This window comes from Mirounga leonina, unplaced genomic scaffold, assembly GCF_011800145.1.
Source record: "Mirounga leonina isolate KUSES-001 unplaced genomic scaffold, KU_Mleo_1.0 Mir_165, whole genome shotgun sequence".
In the NCBI taxonomy this organism is placed as follows: Eukaryota; Metazoa; Chordata; class Mammalia; order Carnivora; family Phocidae; genus Mirounga; species Mirounga leonina.
This window is the reverse complement of record NW_023270415.1, coordinates 56,520,532-56,537,671: the sequence shown is the minus strand read 5'-3', so window position 1 is coordinate 56,537,671 and position 17,140 is coordinate 56,520,532. Positions and strand designations below refer to the sequence as shown.

The window sequence follows — 17,140 nt, the reverse complement described above, 5'->3', positions numbered from 1 at the left end:
GATCATGACCTGAGCCAAAGACAGATGCTTAACCAACTGAGCCACCCAGGTGCCCCTAAAAGTTCAGTCTTATAAAACTGCTTTCCAGGGGCGCCTGGGTGGCTCAGTTGGTTGGGCGACTGCCTTCGGCTCAGGTCATGATCCTGGAGTGCCAGGATCGAGTCCCGCATTGGGCTCCCTGCTCAGCAGGGAGTCTGCTTCTCCCTCTTACCCTCCCCCCCTCTCATGCTCTCTGTATCTCATTCTCTCTTTCAAATAAATAAATAAATAAAATCTTAAAAAAAAAAAAAACTGCTTTCCATTGCCCCTTCAGATGCCAGTCATAAGCCCAGGCTATTACCTGTGCTTCTGACTGGCTCTAAATCACAGATTCCTATGACCCCCTCCTTGGATTTGATTAATTTGCTAAAGTGGCTCACAGAACTCAGAGAAACATTTTACTTACTATACGGGTTTATTACAAGAGGATGTAACTCAGGCAGCCAGATGGAAGGAATGCATAGGGCAAAGTATGTGAGAATGGTGTGGAGCTTCCATGCTTTCTGAGGGCCCCACTCTCCTAAATCTTCTTGTGTTCACCAACCCAGAGGCTCTCCGAACCCTGTGCTTTTGGTTTTTTATGGAGGCTTCATTGCCTGGGCATGATCGATTAAATCATTAGCCAGTGGCAATTAATTCAACTTCCAGTCTTTCTCTCCTCCCTGGAGGTCCAACCTTCTAATCATATGGTTGGCTCCATTGGCACCCAGCCTACATACTTAGGTGAGATCTCAAAGCCACCTCATTAACGTAACAAGACACATTTTTTTTCTTATCATTTAGGAAATTCCAAGAGTTTTAGGAGCTCTGTGCCAGAAACAGGGACCAAGACCAAATACATACTTCCTACTATAATATTGCAGATGTCTTTATCAGGTTGAAAATTTCCCTTACATTCTAAATACGTTGTTAGTTTTCATCATGAATTGGTACTGAATTTTGCCAAATGCTTCTTCTTCATCTATTGAAGTAATCATATTTTCCCCCTTCACTCTATTAATATGTCACTATCTCACTCTGTCAAATTACAGTGGTTGATTTTATGTATGTTTCTAGATTGGTTTTCTAAAGTTTTAATGAGTTCTGCATCTATTTTCATGATGGATATTGGTTTTTAATGTCTTCCAGTTTTACTACTGGGGCTGTGATTACCTCATAAAACAAATTAAGAAGTAATCCTTTCTTTTCTATTCTAAGGGTGTGTATATTTTTTTTTAACTTAAATATTTGGTTAAAACAGTAAAAACATTTGAGCCTGAGTGGTTTTTGTGGGAAGGATTTTGTTTAAGAATTCATGTACTTTTGGGGATGCCTGGGTGGTTCAACTGGTTAAGCATCTGACTCTTGATCTCAGCTCAGATCTTGATCGCAGGGTCATGAGTTCAAGTCCGACACTGTGCTCCATGCTGGGTGTGGAGCCTATTTAAAAAAAAAGTGTTGGGGGGGGACATTTGGGTGGCTCAATAGGTTGAACTTGGGACTCTTGGTTTTCATTTAGGTCATGATCTCCGGGACATGTAATAGATTGGGCTCCACCTCAGTGCGGAGTCCGCTTGTCCCTCTCCTGCCCCCTCTGCCCCTCCCCTGCCCCATGAGTGCATACACAGGCTCTTCCTCTCTATCTCTAAAATGAATGAATAAAATCTAAAAAAAAAATTCAAGTACTTTAATAAATGAAAGACTATTCATATTTTCTATTTTATCTTGTGTTAGTTTTGGTATACAATTTTTAAAGCATATGCCCTTTTCTTCTGAACTGTTAAGTGTATTGTCATAAAACTGTCCTTCATATTACCTTATCCTTTTAATTTCTGTAAGCTTGTAGTAGTATCACTTCATTTCTGTTATTGGTAATTTTGGTCTTTTTTGTGTATGCTAGATAGAAATAGCTAGGAGGTTAGCAATTTTTTTGCCATTTTTAAAGAAAGACATTTTAGCTTAGGTAATGTCCTCTATGGTTTTCTATTTTCTATTTCCTTGATTTTGGTAACTATTTGCAATATATCCTTTCATCTACTTTGGCTTTATTTTGCTCTTTTTTTCCTCTTCTTAAGGTGGAATCTTAACTCATCGATTGTGTATCTTTTTTTCCTTTCCAATAAAAGTGTTTAACACTATAAATCTTTTCACTAAACACTGATTTATCTGCATTCCTTAAATTTTGATATATTTTTATTTCTATACAGTTAGAAATGTTTTCTAACTACTTTTAGACCCAAGTGTTACTAGAAATAACATTTTCTTTTAAATCCCAAATATTTGGCATTTTGCTGAGTATCTTGTAGTTACCTTTATGTCATATTATCATATGTAGCATGCTTATAAATAAACTTTAAAAGTTTAGTAATGTTATATATGTATATAAGTACAAAAATAAAACTTAAATCACAATATTAAAAATATTACTTTCTGACCCATTTCAGCGGGTCACTGTGGAATTCCAGAGCTCATTGTGAATGGTCAAGTCATTGGAGAAAATTATGGATACAGAGACACAGTTGTTTATCAGTGTAATCCTGGTTTTCGATTAATTGGTTCTTCAGTAAGAATATGCCAACAGGATCACAACTGGTCTGGTCAGCTCCCATCCTGTGTGCGTAAGTAAGCATGACAGAAGTAATTAGAAGCCTCTGGTCTCATATAATTATCCATACTTTTTCCTTAGGTAAGATACACACACACAAACAAACACACACATAAAACCATCCATAAAACCAAGAAAGTGGAAGAAAATATTGGAATGTCTGTTATTATGTTTTATCATAAAGACAAGAAATTAAGTTCAGCTATTCTAGTATTTAATATGAATATACAATATTTATAAATGCATATTCTTATGTGGAAGGTATATTTTTGACAAATGTTAACTTACAAGGATTTGATTCCTTGAGACCAATGTGCAGCAGCATCAGTACTTTCATAATGTGATATTATGAAGCTTTTTATAGTGAAAATACTTTGGATAATTTTTTTTCTAATAATTACGATGCTGTGGCTGTCATATCAAAATCAGATCCTGATGGAGTGTAATTAGTGGGGGGAAAAACTTGTTAGACATGATATGAAGAACTATTGTTCTCATTTCAGTTCCATTACTAATTATATGTGCTAATGCAGGTCATTTAATCTCTCTAGGCCTTAATTCTATTATACATAAAGTGAATGGTTAAAGGTATTTATAATTATCTTTCCTTTTAGCTTCAAAATCCATCTTATTCTTAAATCCATCAAGATTACATATACACAGCTGATGTAATTATAGTATTTTTTCATAAAAGTTTATATGAAATATTTAAAATCTATTTAAAGTTTTGTTTTACAGCACTCTTTTCACTATTTTAAAATTCATACAAAATTGTGTAACACTATGTAATTTGGGAATTGTTTCAATAATATCTCTCACTGGTTCAAAAGATATCTATCTGACCTTTTAAGTTAATTTACTTATGAGTTCTCACATGAAGAATAAAGTGGGATGTAAAATAAAAGTTTTTTGTTATTATTTTTTAAATACAGCTGCTGTGCTTTGTGGTTTCTATGTGTATGGCATAGATTTGCCCACTGTGCATTTAATTTGAATGTAATAGCACAAAAGTAAGAATAGAATTGAATATCGATATTCAATACTTTTATTTTACTTACTTATAGTTTTAAAAATTCCTTTACTTTGCTTAATCCACTTAATCTCCACCAGTACACAGTATTTCACATCACAGTATGTCTTATTTTGGACTAGAAAGGCAATTATCAATGTGTTCCATATTTTTTTCTTTCTCCTGATCATTTCCATCCACAATTACTGACATTTATATCAAAATTGGTGTTAGAAAATGAGAATAAACCTGTAAATATGCTGTAATTATAACATCTTATGATCATACTATAGACATTCTGGAGGCTTCAGATAAATAATGCATGGGACTTTTAGCATGGATTCACAGGAAATACTTCATTTATTCGGTGACTAATTACATCCATATTTATAGATTTCATTGTCAAATTTTTATTCAAACAAAACATATTTATTAAAGTTCTAGTTTCATGGAAAATACTTCCAGGTGTTGAAATTTAATAGAATAATGGACCATAGAGTTAATAATTAATATTGCTTTTCTAAGGGGTGTGTGTGTGTATGTTCGTGTGCATATTCACACAGACTGATGATTTAAAGACAGCACATTATGCTTGGGTCTGTCCTAGATTTTTTTCCATTTCATCTATATTCAGGCATAGCCAACTAATACCACTGTTTTTTTTTTGTTGAGTAATTGAGACTATAAAAGAAAATTGGCCCTTGGGGTAAAACTGGTTTCTTTATTGATAATTTTAACAAGAATAAGATGCAGTTAAATTTCCAAATGAGTAGGTTGACATTAACAATACAGCTGAAAAATAACTGCTCTTGGGTCATTTCAAAAGTACTAAAAGTGACTATGGTTTTTCACTATGCCCAGTTATGAAGCACTATTACTGGAGTTGCTTTGATTAATAGAGTGAGATGATGCAGTAAAACAGTTAACAGAAATACAGTTGTTTGGGAAAAGCCTAGCAGTACATAAAATCTGGAATAGAACTATAACCCTAAAAACATTTAAATAATTTATCTAATTGATACATTACTTCTAAACAAAAGTGTGCTAAATTATCAAGTATCAATTGTGAAGAAGATAAGCCAGTAAAATCAACACGTTTACAGTGTTCATATTGGTATCTCAGAAGAGTAAGGAGAATGCTGCTACATCATGCAGTATTTTTATTGTTTACTTTATACAGTCACATTAATTCTTCAAGCACACTTTGCTTGGCAATCTACTATTCATAAAAATTAATTGTATAAATAATACTAAACTATTTCAAAATTAAATACAAAAAACTGCCTTTATGGACCTTCCATTCTTAAACTTAACTAGAAAAGGAAAATAGGTTCAGTTTCATTCCTTTCTGCTTCTAACTAGTGACATGGACTTCAAGCATTCCCAGATTTCTTTGAATTACAGTATTTGTCCAAAAAAACAAAAACAAAACAAAATAGAGAGAGAATGAAAGAACATCTCTGTACCACTAGCATGAAATGATCACAATTATAAATATTTGTCTCTTTACTAATATAATATTTCTATTCTATTAGACTATTTTGAAAGCATTCTAAATTGCTCCCTTGCAATAGTAAAAGTACTTTAAATATGTTTTCACATAAAAGTGGTCTTCTTTCCATTTCGTTTGAAATGATTCAATGTAACTGTCATGTGATAACTGATAACCAAATATTCTGCTTTGTGCTTCTCCTCTCCCCCACCCATTGCTATTAGCTGTTAGCTGTGGTCACCCTGGTAGTCCAATTTATGGAAGAACAAGTGGCAATGGATTCAACTTTAATGATGTGGTGACATTCTCTTGCAATATTGGGTATGTTATGCAAGGGCCAACAAAGGCACAGTGCCAGGCCAACAGACAGTGGAGCCATCCTCCACCAGTGTGCAAAGGTAAACGTCTAATTATATTCCAGCTTAAGGCGTGGTAATAATGTGTCTGTGTGAGCATAGATGACAACATTTGAAATAACTTGGTCAGAATAATAGAATGTTTTCAGCTAATAAAACAGAAGGATTTAATATTGATGTCCTCTCATTAGCTTTGCTGTCTTTTTTCCTTAATTTTTATCTTATGTTCTTAAAAGTTAAAATTAGCAGGTTTTACTTTTTGGGTGGGGGACTTTAAAAAACTTTTTAGTTAGTTAACATACAGGGCAATATTGGTCTCTGGCATAGAATTCAGTGATTCATCACTTACATACAACACCCAGTGCTCACCACAAGTACCCTCTTTAATCCCATCACCCATCTAGCCCATCCCCCACCCACCTCTCTCTATCAACCCTCAGTTTGTTCTCTATTGTTTAGAGTCTCTGATGGTTTGTTTCCCTCTCTCCTTTCTTCCCCCTACCCATATGTTCATCTGTTTTCTTTCTTAAATTCCACGTAAGTGTGAGATCATATGGTATTTGTCTTTCTCTGACTGACTTATTTCACATAGCATAACACACTCTAGCTCCATCCATGTTGTTGCAAATGACAAGATTTCATTTTGGCTGAGTAATATTCCATTGTACATATTATCCATTATCCATCCAAAATTATCCATTCATCGGTTATTGGGCATTTGGGCTCTCTCCATAGTTTGGCTATTGTTTTTAATGCTGCTATAAACATCAGAGTGCATGTACCCCTTCAAATCTGTATTTTTTGTATCCTTTGAATAAATACCTAGTAATGCAATTGCTGGATCATAGGGTCGTTCTATTTTCAATTTTTTAGGAACCTCCATACTGTTCTCCAGAGTGGCTGTACCAGTTTGCATCTCCACCAACAGTACAAGAGGGTTCCCCTTTCTCTGCATCCTCGCCTACACCTGTTGTTTCTTGTGTTTATTTTAACCATTCTGATAGGTGTGAGGTGGTATCTCTATCTCATCATGGTTTTGATTTTTATTTCCCTCATGATGAGTGATGTTGAGCATCTTGTCATGTGTCTGTTAGCCATCTGCATGTCTTCTTTGGAAAAGTGTCCATTCATGTCTTCTGCCCATTTCTTAACTGGATTATTTGGTTTTTTGGATGTTGAGTTTTATAAGTTCTTAATAGATTTTGAATACTAACCCTTTATCAGATGTCATTTGCAAATATATTCTCTCATATAATAGACTGCCTTTTAGTTTTGTTGATTGTTTCCATCACTGTGCAGAAGCTTTTTATCTTGATGAAGTCTCAATAGATCATTTTTGCTTTTGTTTCCCTTGCCTCTGGTGATGTGTCTAGTAAGAAGTTACCAAGTTTTATTTTAACTGCTTAGCTTTATTATCTTGTACCTATTTTATGACTACATAGAGAAAGTCATTTAGATCATTTTACTTGTGGTTTGCTTTATGATTAATGGAACTTACCTTTGGCATTTATTTTTTCATATTTTTGGGGAGACTGAGTCCTCATTTACTGTGATGCCAACACTGGAGGCTTCTTTATTTTTTTTTCTATAGAAACAGATTAAAGAGATTTTTGCTGTTTTTCTATTTGCAAAGAGGTATGATATATTTTATACTGTCTGAGAAAATACAACCAAGTTATAATTTTTCGACATGCTTTATGGTTTATAGCTTAAGGTATCATTCTTTACATCTGTACTCAGTAGAATATTATGGAGTTACTATTGTTCAAAAATTTTTGCAGAAAAGTTTTCCTTTTTTCTGTGTTTTCAACCACATGGCTTTCACTTTATTATCTATGTAGCCCATGTATTAATTTTATTCCTGGAATCTTCGGTTTGTTTGGTTAAATTTACCTTTGAAACTCCATTTCTAATGGAAATCTATGTAGGTCTGTATATATTATTCCAAACATAACTTCCAAAATTTGACATTTGTTTAGTGGTGAACTGCTCTGATCCTGGAATTCCAGCCAATTCCAAAAGAGAAAGTAAAATAGAACATGGAAATTTCACCTATGGCACTGTGGTATTCTATGACTGCAATCCTGGATATTTCTTATTTGGATCTTCGGTTTTAATATGTCAACCAAATGGACAGTGGGACAAACCTTTACCAGAATGTATCAGTAAGTAGATAATGTGAATTCTTCCTTGTGAAAATGCCATGGAAGCAACATGGATTATTATTTTCTTATAAATTATGTAGAACTATATATCAGAAGGATCGTGTTTGTAATTATTACTTTAATTCTTGATTTTATTGTTTCATTTTTGAAACTATGGTCCCCTATATTCTGACAATTCAATGCCTGAATGCCATTTTTTATTAATATTAATGTGATTCTTTGATTTTGAGCTTTGATAAAGCAGATAGACTATGAAAAGCAGCATCTGTTACAGTCTATGACATTACCATACCTAAGGGGCATTACATTTTGATTTTTTTTTGTACTAATATTTTAAATTTCATTCAAGGCAATATTAGTCTTAATGTAAACATCTACCAGGGCTTTAGAATACTTACGGATTTAGACAAATGTGTGACTTAAAACTTACTGATTTAAACATTTATCATATTACAGACACATATACATATAAATGCAGTAAATATTGATACACATCATCTTTCAAGTCAGTGAACATTTATTTGAGTGCATTTTGTCATATGTTTTGTTGGAGTTGTAGAATATAAATAAGATAAATTGTAGCAGATGTGCATAAAATTAGCACATGTAGTAAGGAAATAATGTGAGAACATAGAGAAATGAACATGAATTTGAAATATTCAGTTAGTTATTAAGTCTTAACTATAGCTATGTCTCAAAAAATTGATGAATCATGATAAAAAAGAGAAGTTTATAGATTGAAGGAGTGGTGTGTCAAGAAATCATTGTGCAAGTAATTTGGGGTTGTACTAAGTTTCTAAATTATAAAATTATTTTATGATAATGTTTTAGTTAAAGGTATTTTATGTTTACAGGGTGGGATTTTTTGAAAATATTGTGACATCATTCATGCACTAATGAAGAAACAAAACTTCATGCAGTGTTCATTAAATTTCAGCTTCTATAGCAAATAATTCAATTGTTGATCTTTTTCTTAAAATGTATTTCACTTCTTTGTGCAGACAGTGTGGTCTAATAGTTGAGTAATTCACTTATTTGACTGTGTGGCTATAGCATTCAAGTTAAAAATCTTTCATAAGACATGTAAACATGAACTCCTTCACATTTTCTTAGCTCTCATACTTTTTGCCTTTCTTCATTTCCTATAGCATCTCTGGTAGTGTGCAAAGTATTCAAGGGTTTTATTACGTTTATATCCCCTTATGTGCCATTTAAAACTCTGGAGTCATATTGCAATCAGTATTTTTCCAAGTTATAACTAAAAGGTGGTACACAGTTAGTTCCCAGGCTACCTCTAGGTTATAAAGAAAATTCGACAATGCACTGATACCTGATTCTGCTATGCTTAGTAGTGTTTTAGTTAACAAGCCGCTGAGTATTTTCTTTGTACAGCATGATTTATTCATTACTGACTGGAAATGGAATTATTCTAGACTGCATTATTAGATTGTGTGTCACATATCCATCTTCATTCCGTTTCCTTTACCTTCAAAATTCTTCCCTTTTAATTTCTGTATGGGCTCATTTTGAATCCTATATAGCATTGTAGGTCCTTATTTAGATTATCCACATTACTCCTCTCCTCTATCTAACTTGCATATCCTTGTCCAGGCACATACATACTTTAAACCCATGCACATGTGCATACAAACACACACTCACCACCCCCACATATAGCAGACTTATGCTGACTCATTTATGCTTGCTTACAGTGTTCCTGCTAAACACGGGTGAGTGGGTTAACAGGATGGCTCATGTAACTGCAACTTCCATTTTATTTTTTATAAGCCAGCTTTCACATGGATTTTTTACTTGTGGAGGCTAGGTATATTTGAACAGATAATTTACTTCTGATTTATTTCATAAAACGTGGTGCAGGCTGTTCGATAGGAGATATAAAAAAATTTTATATTCAATAATTATGTATTGTAGTGATTGACTGTGGACACCCTGGCGTTCCTCCTAATGCAGTCCTGTCTGGTGAGAAGTACACCTTTGGGTCCACTGTTCACTATTCCTGCACAGGAAAGCATACCCTTCTAGGCCAGTCATCAAGGACTTGCCAATTAAACGGCCACTGGAGTGGATCACAACCTCATTGTTCAGGTACCTCTTGGAAAATTGGACAATGTGTGTTGGAAGTTACATTATTATTATTATTATTAGGAATATATACCCAAAACAATAAGAAGAGATAAAATAATACATTTTTTTAAAAAATCTCATGAGAGAAGCTGCAACATAGTTTATACATTTATTGGAATACTTCTTAAGGCAATATAAATTCAGAGCACAAGTTAATACTCATCTTGTAGATGATAAATTACAGGTATGTTTTGAGCTGTGTTGTAGCTATGTAAGTAATTAACTACGTTCAGGATGCTACTGTGTGTATTGTGCTTTTGTTCATTAAAATGAACTGATCCATTTTAGCAGATACAAAATGTTATTTCAAGATTTTCAGTTAGAGTTCAGTTCTTTTAAACTTTCTATACAATCGATTATTTAATAACATATTTTTAAAACAAAGCCCTGTTTTAGATTAAACTAAGCCAAGCTTTATGAAAGATATTTATCTATCACTCCTGAGTTTCTATAACCCCAATAGTTAACTTATAATAAATGAATATTGAGGCTATTTAAAATTAATAATTTGTTTGCAGAGTATTTGATAGGTCTTATCAGCTGTTTAAGCCACTGCTTTTCTTAAAAAATATCAACTAAATTTTAGACCCGTGTTGTCTCCCTATTTGATGCTACTTATATGTTTTCACCCATCAACTAGATGTTGGTGCTTATTTTTCTGCCTGTTTTTTATTTATATATTGCCCATTATTTTCATATTATTTTATCTCTGTGGAGATCATGTTGATGACTTACTAGAAGTTGTTTACATTGTTTTCCTTTTAGGAGTAAAAGTTATGAAATGGTTACCTATTTCAGAATCTCCTTGTGATTAGTGGTTAGTCCCTGTGAACTGACTGCCTGGGACTTCAAATTTAATCTATAGATTTGAAAAACACTGTTACTTCTAATGTGACTATAAAAATGATTTTAATGAGAATTAAAACTCTTATCTTGGAGTAACTCATAGTTAACTCAGATAACTGATTATACATGAAAACATAAACTTATATGCATACATCCCAATGTATTAGGAAACTGCTACTGAATTGCAAAGAAAAAATGCACATAGATATTTAAAAGTGAAATAGTGACCTTAAAGTTTTGGTTCATCATGAAAATGAGGAAGTATAAAGAAGGATTCCAAATACACTGGGCATGTCAAAAAAGGCATCTGGACAGACAGCATTTTCAACGTATATGTCTTCCAACTTTCTCTCTCTCTCTCTTAACATGTAATAATACTGTGGCAACTGTGATTAGAATTATTTAAGACACGATAAAGGGACTGAATAAATCGTTAACACTAAAATGAAAAGATGAACGCCTAATCATGAGCAAAATCCTTATTAGGAACTTAATCCAGAATTTTTTATCTTTGTTTACAGTTTATATTTTCATATTGGAAAAGATACAATTCATTTATCTTTGGTCATTGGCCATTGGTAGAGAAAATCAGGAGGTGAAATTTTAGGCTACAGGAAATACTATATTGTGACATTTACATTTTCCTGAACATTACAGTTCTAATTTAACAAAAAAAGTTTTTCAGCAACTAGGAAATTCAAAGAAGGAAACATGCAAATTACCAAGTCCAGTTTTTAATTTTAGTTTTATACATCCGTTGTCATATGACTTCCTAGTACTATCAGTTATAAATTTTCCATTAACTTGTTTATTAGCCAGGTTTCAGAAATACTAATGAAATGTCTTTAACCTGTTTAATAGGCCCAAATATCACCGATACAAAAAATAACGCCATACTCTGCAACTATTTTCATTTTCATTTAGGCTTATTTTTGTGACTGGAGTTGGATGGGAAATGTGAATCATGATTTTACCCAGTCAACTTGTCATATTAAAACACAGCATGCACAAAAACAAAAGGCTACAAGAATGTTGGATTAAATAAATCATGAACATAGGGAATGTTTAATGACATAAATTAACTTAAACTGTACTGAATTTCAGGTGATGCTACGGGTACATGTGGGGATCCAGGTACTCCTGGGCATGGTTCTAGACAGGAAAGTGATTTCAGAACCAAAAATTCTGTACATTTTGCTTGTGATATTGGTTATATCCTTCACGGCTCAGAAGAAAGAACATGTTTAGCCAACGGCAGTTGGACTGGAAGGCAACCAGAATGCAAAGGTAATCTAAGCAGAAACTAAATATATTGAAAAGTGTTGTAATTTAATGTGTATCCAAATTCAGTTGGTTACCATGGGTGAAATATCTCCTGCCCATTTGTCCTGTCCCCAACCTTGGAATAAAAGCATCATCCTATAAAAGAACTATGATAGGTAATAATTATAAAAAATATCTCTCATGAGCTATTTATGCACAAAGATTGTTCATGTCATAACAAACATCTCAATTATAAAAGTTAAAAATATTTGTTAAAAGGGTTTATTTTTTTCCCCTTTATCACAGTGCTTTACATAATAGACACTATCGGGGAAAAATAGATTATTCTTAACATTACCTCAAGATCTGTTTCAGTTTTCAGGAAAAATATAGAAAGATGCCTAAATATATATGAGATTTTTATTTATAGACTACAGTTGCTAGTAGCTAGAATCCTTAAAATTTTTCAGTATTTGAGTAAAATTCTTAATCATTCTGACTGGCTCAGAGGCAACATAATTAAATCTTTACCAGATTGGCTAGAAAATGAAGTGTTGCTGAAAAATTATCCTTAATTTAAATTGTTCTTTTTGAGATGACTTTAGTGCAAAAACTAAACTTGCAAAGGTGCTTATGAAATTTACTTGATGTTATACCAAATGTATTGGTTTTTATAAATAGGAAATAATTAGCAATAGAACCTTCTTGACAGGTTCTTGATTGATTATATTTCAGAATCTTTTTATGATGTTTAAAATTAGTGTCCATATTCTAGGAAAGATAGTTATCTTTTTTCTTTAACTTCACCAGATTTAATCTTAATTAAGAGAGACTTGCAGGTTAGTTACTATTATAGGGAAACTAGCTGAGAAACAATGTTGCTGAGCAAAAAACATTAAGACTATTTCTCAAACTTATTTTCCAAAGGAAAAATCTCTATAATTATATCATATATGACATGGGTGATATCTAAGCCATCACTTTGTTCAGCTGAACTACAAAATGTTTTTTAGATGAAATGTGTGGTATTGACTTTGTTTTGTTAGTATGTACATTATGGATAAAAAAGAACCAGGAGTGGGGCACATGGGTGGCTCAGTCGTTAAGCGTCTGCCTTCAGCTCAGGTCATGATCCCGGGGTCCTGGGATCGAGCCCCGCATCGGGCTCCCTGCTTGGCGGGAAGCCTGCTTCTCCCTCTCCCACTCCCCCTGCTTGTGTTACCTCCCTAGCTGTCTCTCTCTCTGTCAAATAAATAAATAAAATCTTTAAAAAAAAAAAAAGAACCAGGAGTTATAGCAAATATAACAGAATTATCATTTTTCTCATGGATGGAACTCATACAAATCATTTAGAAAAAGAGATTCTAGTAGATGAATGGACAGAGGAAAAGAACAGAAAATACAGAAGAGCCAAAAAAAAAAAATTGTAGCATATAGAAAAAAATTCTACATAACTAGTAATAAGAAAATTATAATTTAACATCAAAGCATCATTTTTCACCTATTTTAAAATGAAATTCTGGTGTATGTGCAGCAAAACTAGAACTTTAAAACACTTCTAGAGGTTTTTTATTGTTATAATATTTTAGGATAATTTGACAAAAATCCAGATTTATCCATAGAATATATATAGCCTTGATTTATTAACTTTTGAGGATTTTTTCCTAAAGAAAAAAAAAGTATCAAAGAAAACACACAATTGTAATGTTGCAATTTTATAATTGATTATGACTAGCAATTTCTGGAAAGAATTTGAGAGCAATCAGAAAAATCTTGCATATATATATCATCAATAAATATTAGAATAAAGGCCATGAGAAAATGTAAATCATGTAAAAGTTAAAAATTAAGATTCAGAATTATGCACTCTAGTAAAATCAAGGCAAATGATATTTATTTGAGACAAAATATAAAAGACAATACACAAAAATGATTATATAGAACAGAGTGGTGGAATTTGTAGTATTTTTATTCTCTTTATTCCAAATGTTTTGTAATATTATTTACTTTAGTAACCTACAGTAAAATACAAACCTTTCATAGACTTTATGGATGTGATGAATAAAACACATGTGAAAATAAAAATATCAAAAAATGTGTTAAAATAATTTAATAAATAGAAAAATACAATTTTTTTATTATGTTATGCTAATCACCATACATTACATCATTGGTTTTTGATGTAGTGTTCCATGATTCATTGTTTGCGTATAACACCCAGTACTCCATTCAGTAGATGCCCTCCTTAATACCCATCACCAGGCTAATCCATCTTCCCACCCCCCTCCCCTCTAGAACCCTCAGTTTGTTTCCCAGAGTCCATAGTCTCTCATGGTTTGTCCCCCCCTCCGATTTCCCCCCCTTCATTTTTCCATTTAAAGAATATAGCATTTTGACAAACTGACAAGGATTTTTAAAATGATGGGGATGCCTGGGTGGCTCAGTCAGTTAAGTATCTGCCTTCGGCTCAGGTCATGATCCCAGGGTCCTGGAGTCGAGCCCCGCATCAGGCTCCTTGCTCAGCGGGAGCCTGCTTCTTCCTCTTCCCCTGCCTGCTGCTTGCCCTGCTTGTGTTCCCTCTCTCTCTCTCTCTCTCTAACAAATAAATAAAATCTTTAAAAAAAATGATGGTGCATGATGTTGCAGAAGATGTGTGAAACAAGCAAAAACTTTTTACACTATTGATACAAGTGCATATAATAATTTGGGTGATTCTATATATACTTCAAAATTTAAAAATATTTTCAAAATTAAAAATTATCCAGGCATTCCACTTCCAGAAATTTATCTTAAAAACACTATACGATATTACTCATATTTGGAATTTAAAAAACAAAACAAATGATCATAGGGGGGAAAGGGGGGAAAACCAAGAAACAGACTCAGCTATAGAGAACAAACTGATGGCTACCAGAGGGGAGGTGGGGGAATGGGGCTTAAGGAGAACACTTGTGATAAGCACTGGGTGTTGTATGGAAGTGTTGAATCACTAAATTGCACACCTGAGACTAAGATTACACTGTATGTTAACTAATTGGAATTTTTTAAAAAACTGGACCAATGTACACAGTTGTATATATAAGCTAGAGTATATTATAACTATATTGCTAATGCTTTTCAAATCCTTCTTGTGTTGTGTCAAGGGTCATGGTACATAACAAATAAATATGACCAGATTGTTATTTTAGGCAGGTACTAATGAACATAGAAGAGAGGAGTTACTCTTGACAAGAGATAAAAATGTTCACTATATCATATGTTCTCCTGAAAATGTTACCTGGAGCTTGACTTTGTTGTATATGTATGAAGTGTGTACATTTCCTTAATACACATGCACACAAACATACAAAGGAATGGCAAAATTGAGTATTTAAGATGCAGAGAGTAATATAGGTAGTACTTCTGAAACTGTAATTACATTTCTTATTCATAAAGAAAGCCATAAATTCTGTAAAGTACTAAAATACCTTCTTATGCTACAGCAAAATTTAGTATGACATTTGACAAAGGCTTGCTTTTAAGATATTGTTAAAAATTCACTTATGGCATTAATGGCAAATAGTTAAACATAATACAGAATAATTAATCATATAAGGCATTTGTGACTGTTGTTTACGATATGTTGCAAACTTAATGCAAAACATTCCTAGAATTTAGTTACTTGGTTTTTATTCAGTTTATTTTTTGTACACCTTGGCCCAGAAATAGAGATAATAAAGTTGTAATGCAAATCAGTTACATACTTACATAAATAAAAATATACATGGATGTTTATAATACTTAAATTGTTTATTTTATATCTATCCTCCTACAGGTATAATTATAATAAATCTCTGTTGCATCTTGTTGTTAACATCTACTGCAATTTTACATGAGTTGCTTTTTAGGCAGACACTCTTATAATCCTTCTTTGGAAGATTTTGTAGTACCCAAAGGCAATATTCAAGTAATTACTTTATTTTGTAAAGTTTTTACCAAAGCTACTAACAAAAGTCTTAAAAAAAAAAAATCTGTTATATGATTTGCACCCCAGTAATTATTAATCTAATAGAGCCAATATAAATTCATCTTGAATTTCAACTATTTATAAAAGATAATTTAATGCTTATTGCAGACAATTTTCCAGCTCCTTTGGATAATTTGAAACAATCATTTAGTCACTAATTTTTTGTGAGAGGAATTCTGAAACCATTGTTAATATATACTCTGACCTGTTTTGTTTTATAGCTGTACAGTGTGGCAACCCAGGAACGACAGCCAATGGAAGAGTCTTTCGGATTGATGGCACCACGTTTTCCAGTTCAGTTATTTATTCCTGTATGGAGGGATATATCCTTTCTGGACCTTCCGTCAGACAGTGCACAGCGAATGGAACATGGTCTGGAACTTTGCCTAACTGTACAAGTAGGTTTCTTCTTCTTATTTTAAACGATCACTAGTTATGTGAAAAATATTGGAGTATATAAACGTGTATGTGTGTGTTTTGAAATTAATCAAACCAGGCAAGGTTGTGAATATTGGTATTGTCTTTCCAATTAAAAGATGGTAGTTGTGTTATAGTTAGAAGGCACACTAGTGACCTTAAGAATCCGTTGACTTACCAAGGTACAGCAATTGGCAGAGGAAAGAGGAATCCCAGAAAATCAGTGCTGTTAAATGTAATATAACAGTTTTTTTAAGAACAGAGATTAGGGGCGCCTGGGTGGCTCAGTCGTTAAGCGTCTGCCTTCGGCTCAGGTCATGATCTCAGGGTCCTGGGATCAAGCCCCGCATCGGGCTCCCTGCTCCGCGGGAAGCCTGCTTCTCTCTCTACCCCCTGCTTGTGTTCCCTCTCCCACTGTCTCTCTCTCTCTCTCTCTCAAATAAATAAATAAAATCTTAAAAAAAAAAAAGAACAGAGATTAATTATCAGCTGTAATCCAGATTAAATATACAAAGAAAACAAATTTATTTTGTCAGTCTAACACACATCAATAACTGACTTGGTTTTTAAAATTTGTAAATGAGGAACATGTCGTTTCCAAGACTCAAAAAGGTACTGGGCTTTTTTTTTTTTTTTTTCTTTTTTTCTTTTCTTTTTAACGTTATGCTGTGGCGAAGGTCAATAGTTATTCTTAACAGTGTCAGTGGTGGAGCGGCCCTTGGCTGACCTCATAGTTCCCAGAAATTTCACTGAAAAGACAAGCCTTATACTGTGTGTGGGCCAATGACTCATTCCTTTTATTAAGCTCTTTTGTGAGT

The 17,140-nt window shown here is 33.2% G+C and overlaps 1 protein-coding gene across 3 annotated transcripts in view; it reads left to right on the top strand.

Moving 5' to 3' along the window:
* CSMD3 (CUB and Sushi multiple domains 3) overlaps positions 1-17,140 on the top strand; it is a 1,201,062-nt gene that overhangs the window by 1,137,748 nt on the left and 46,174 nt on the right. For all 3 annotated transcript variants that reach the window (XM_035011782.1, XM_035011781.1, XM_035011780.1), the window contains 6 exons: positions 2,463-2,636; positions 5,349-5,522; positions 7,460-7,645; positions 9,578-9,751; positions 11,741-11,923; positions 16,127-16,303. In XM_035011782.1, coding sequence (XP_034867673.1) covers positions 2,463-2,636; positions 5,349-5,522; positions 7,460-7,645; positions 9,578-9,751; positions 11,741-11,923; positions 16,127-16,303 — 1,068 coding nt within the window. The remainder of the gene's footprint in view (positions 1-2,462; positions 2,637-5,348; positions 5,523-7,459; positions 7,646-9,577; positions 9,752-11,740; positions 11,924-16,126; positions 16,304-17,140) is intronic.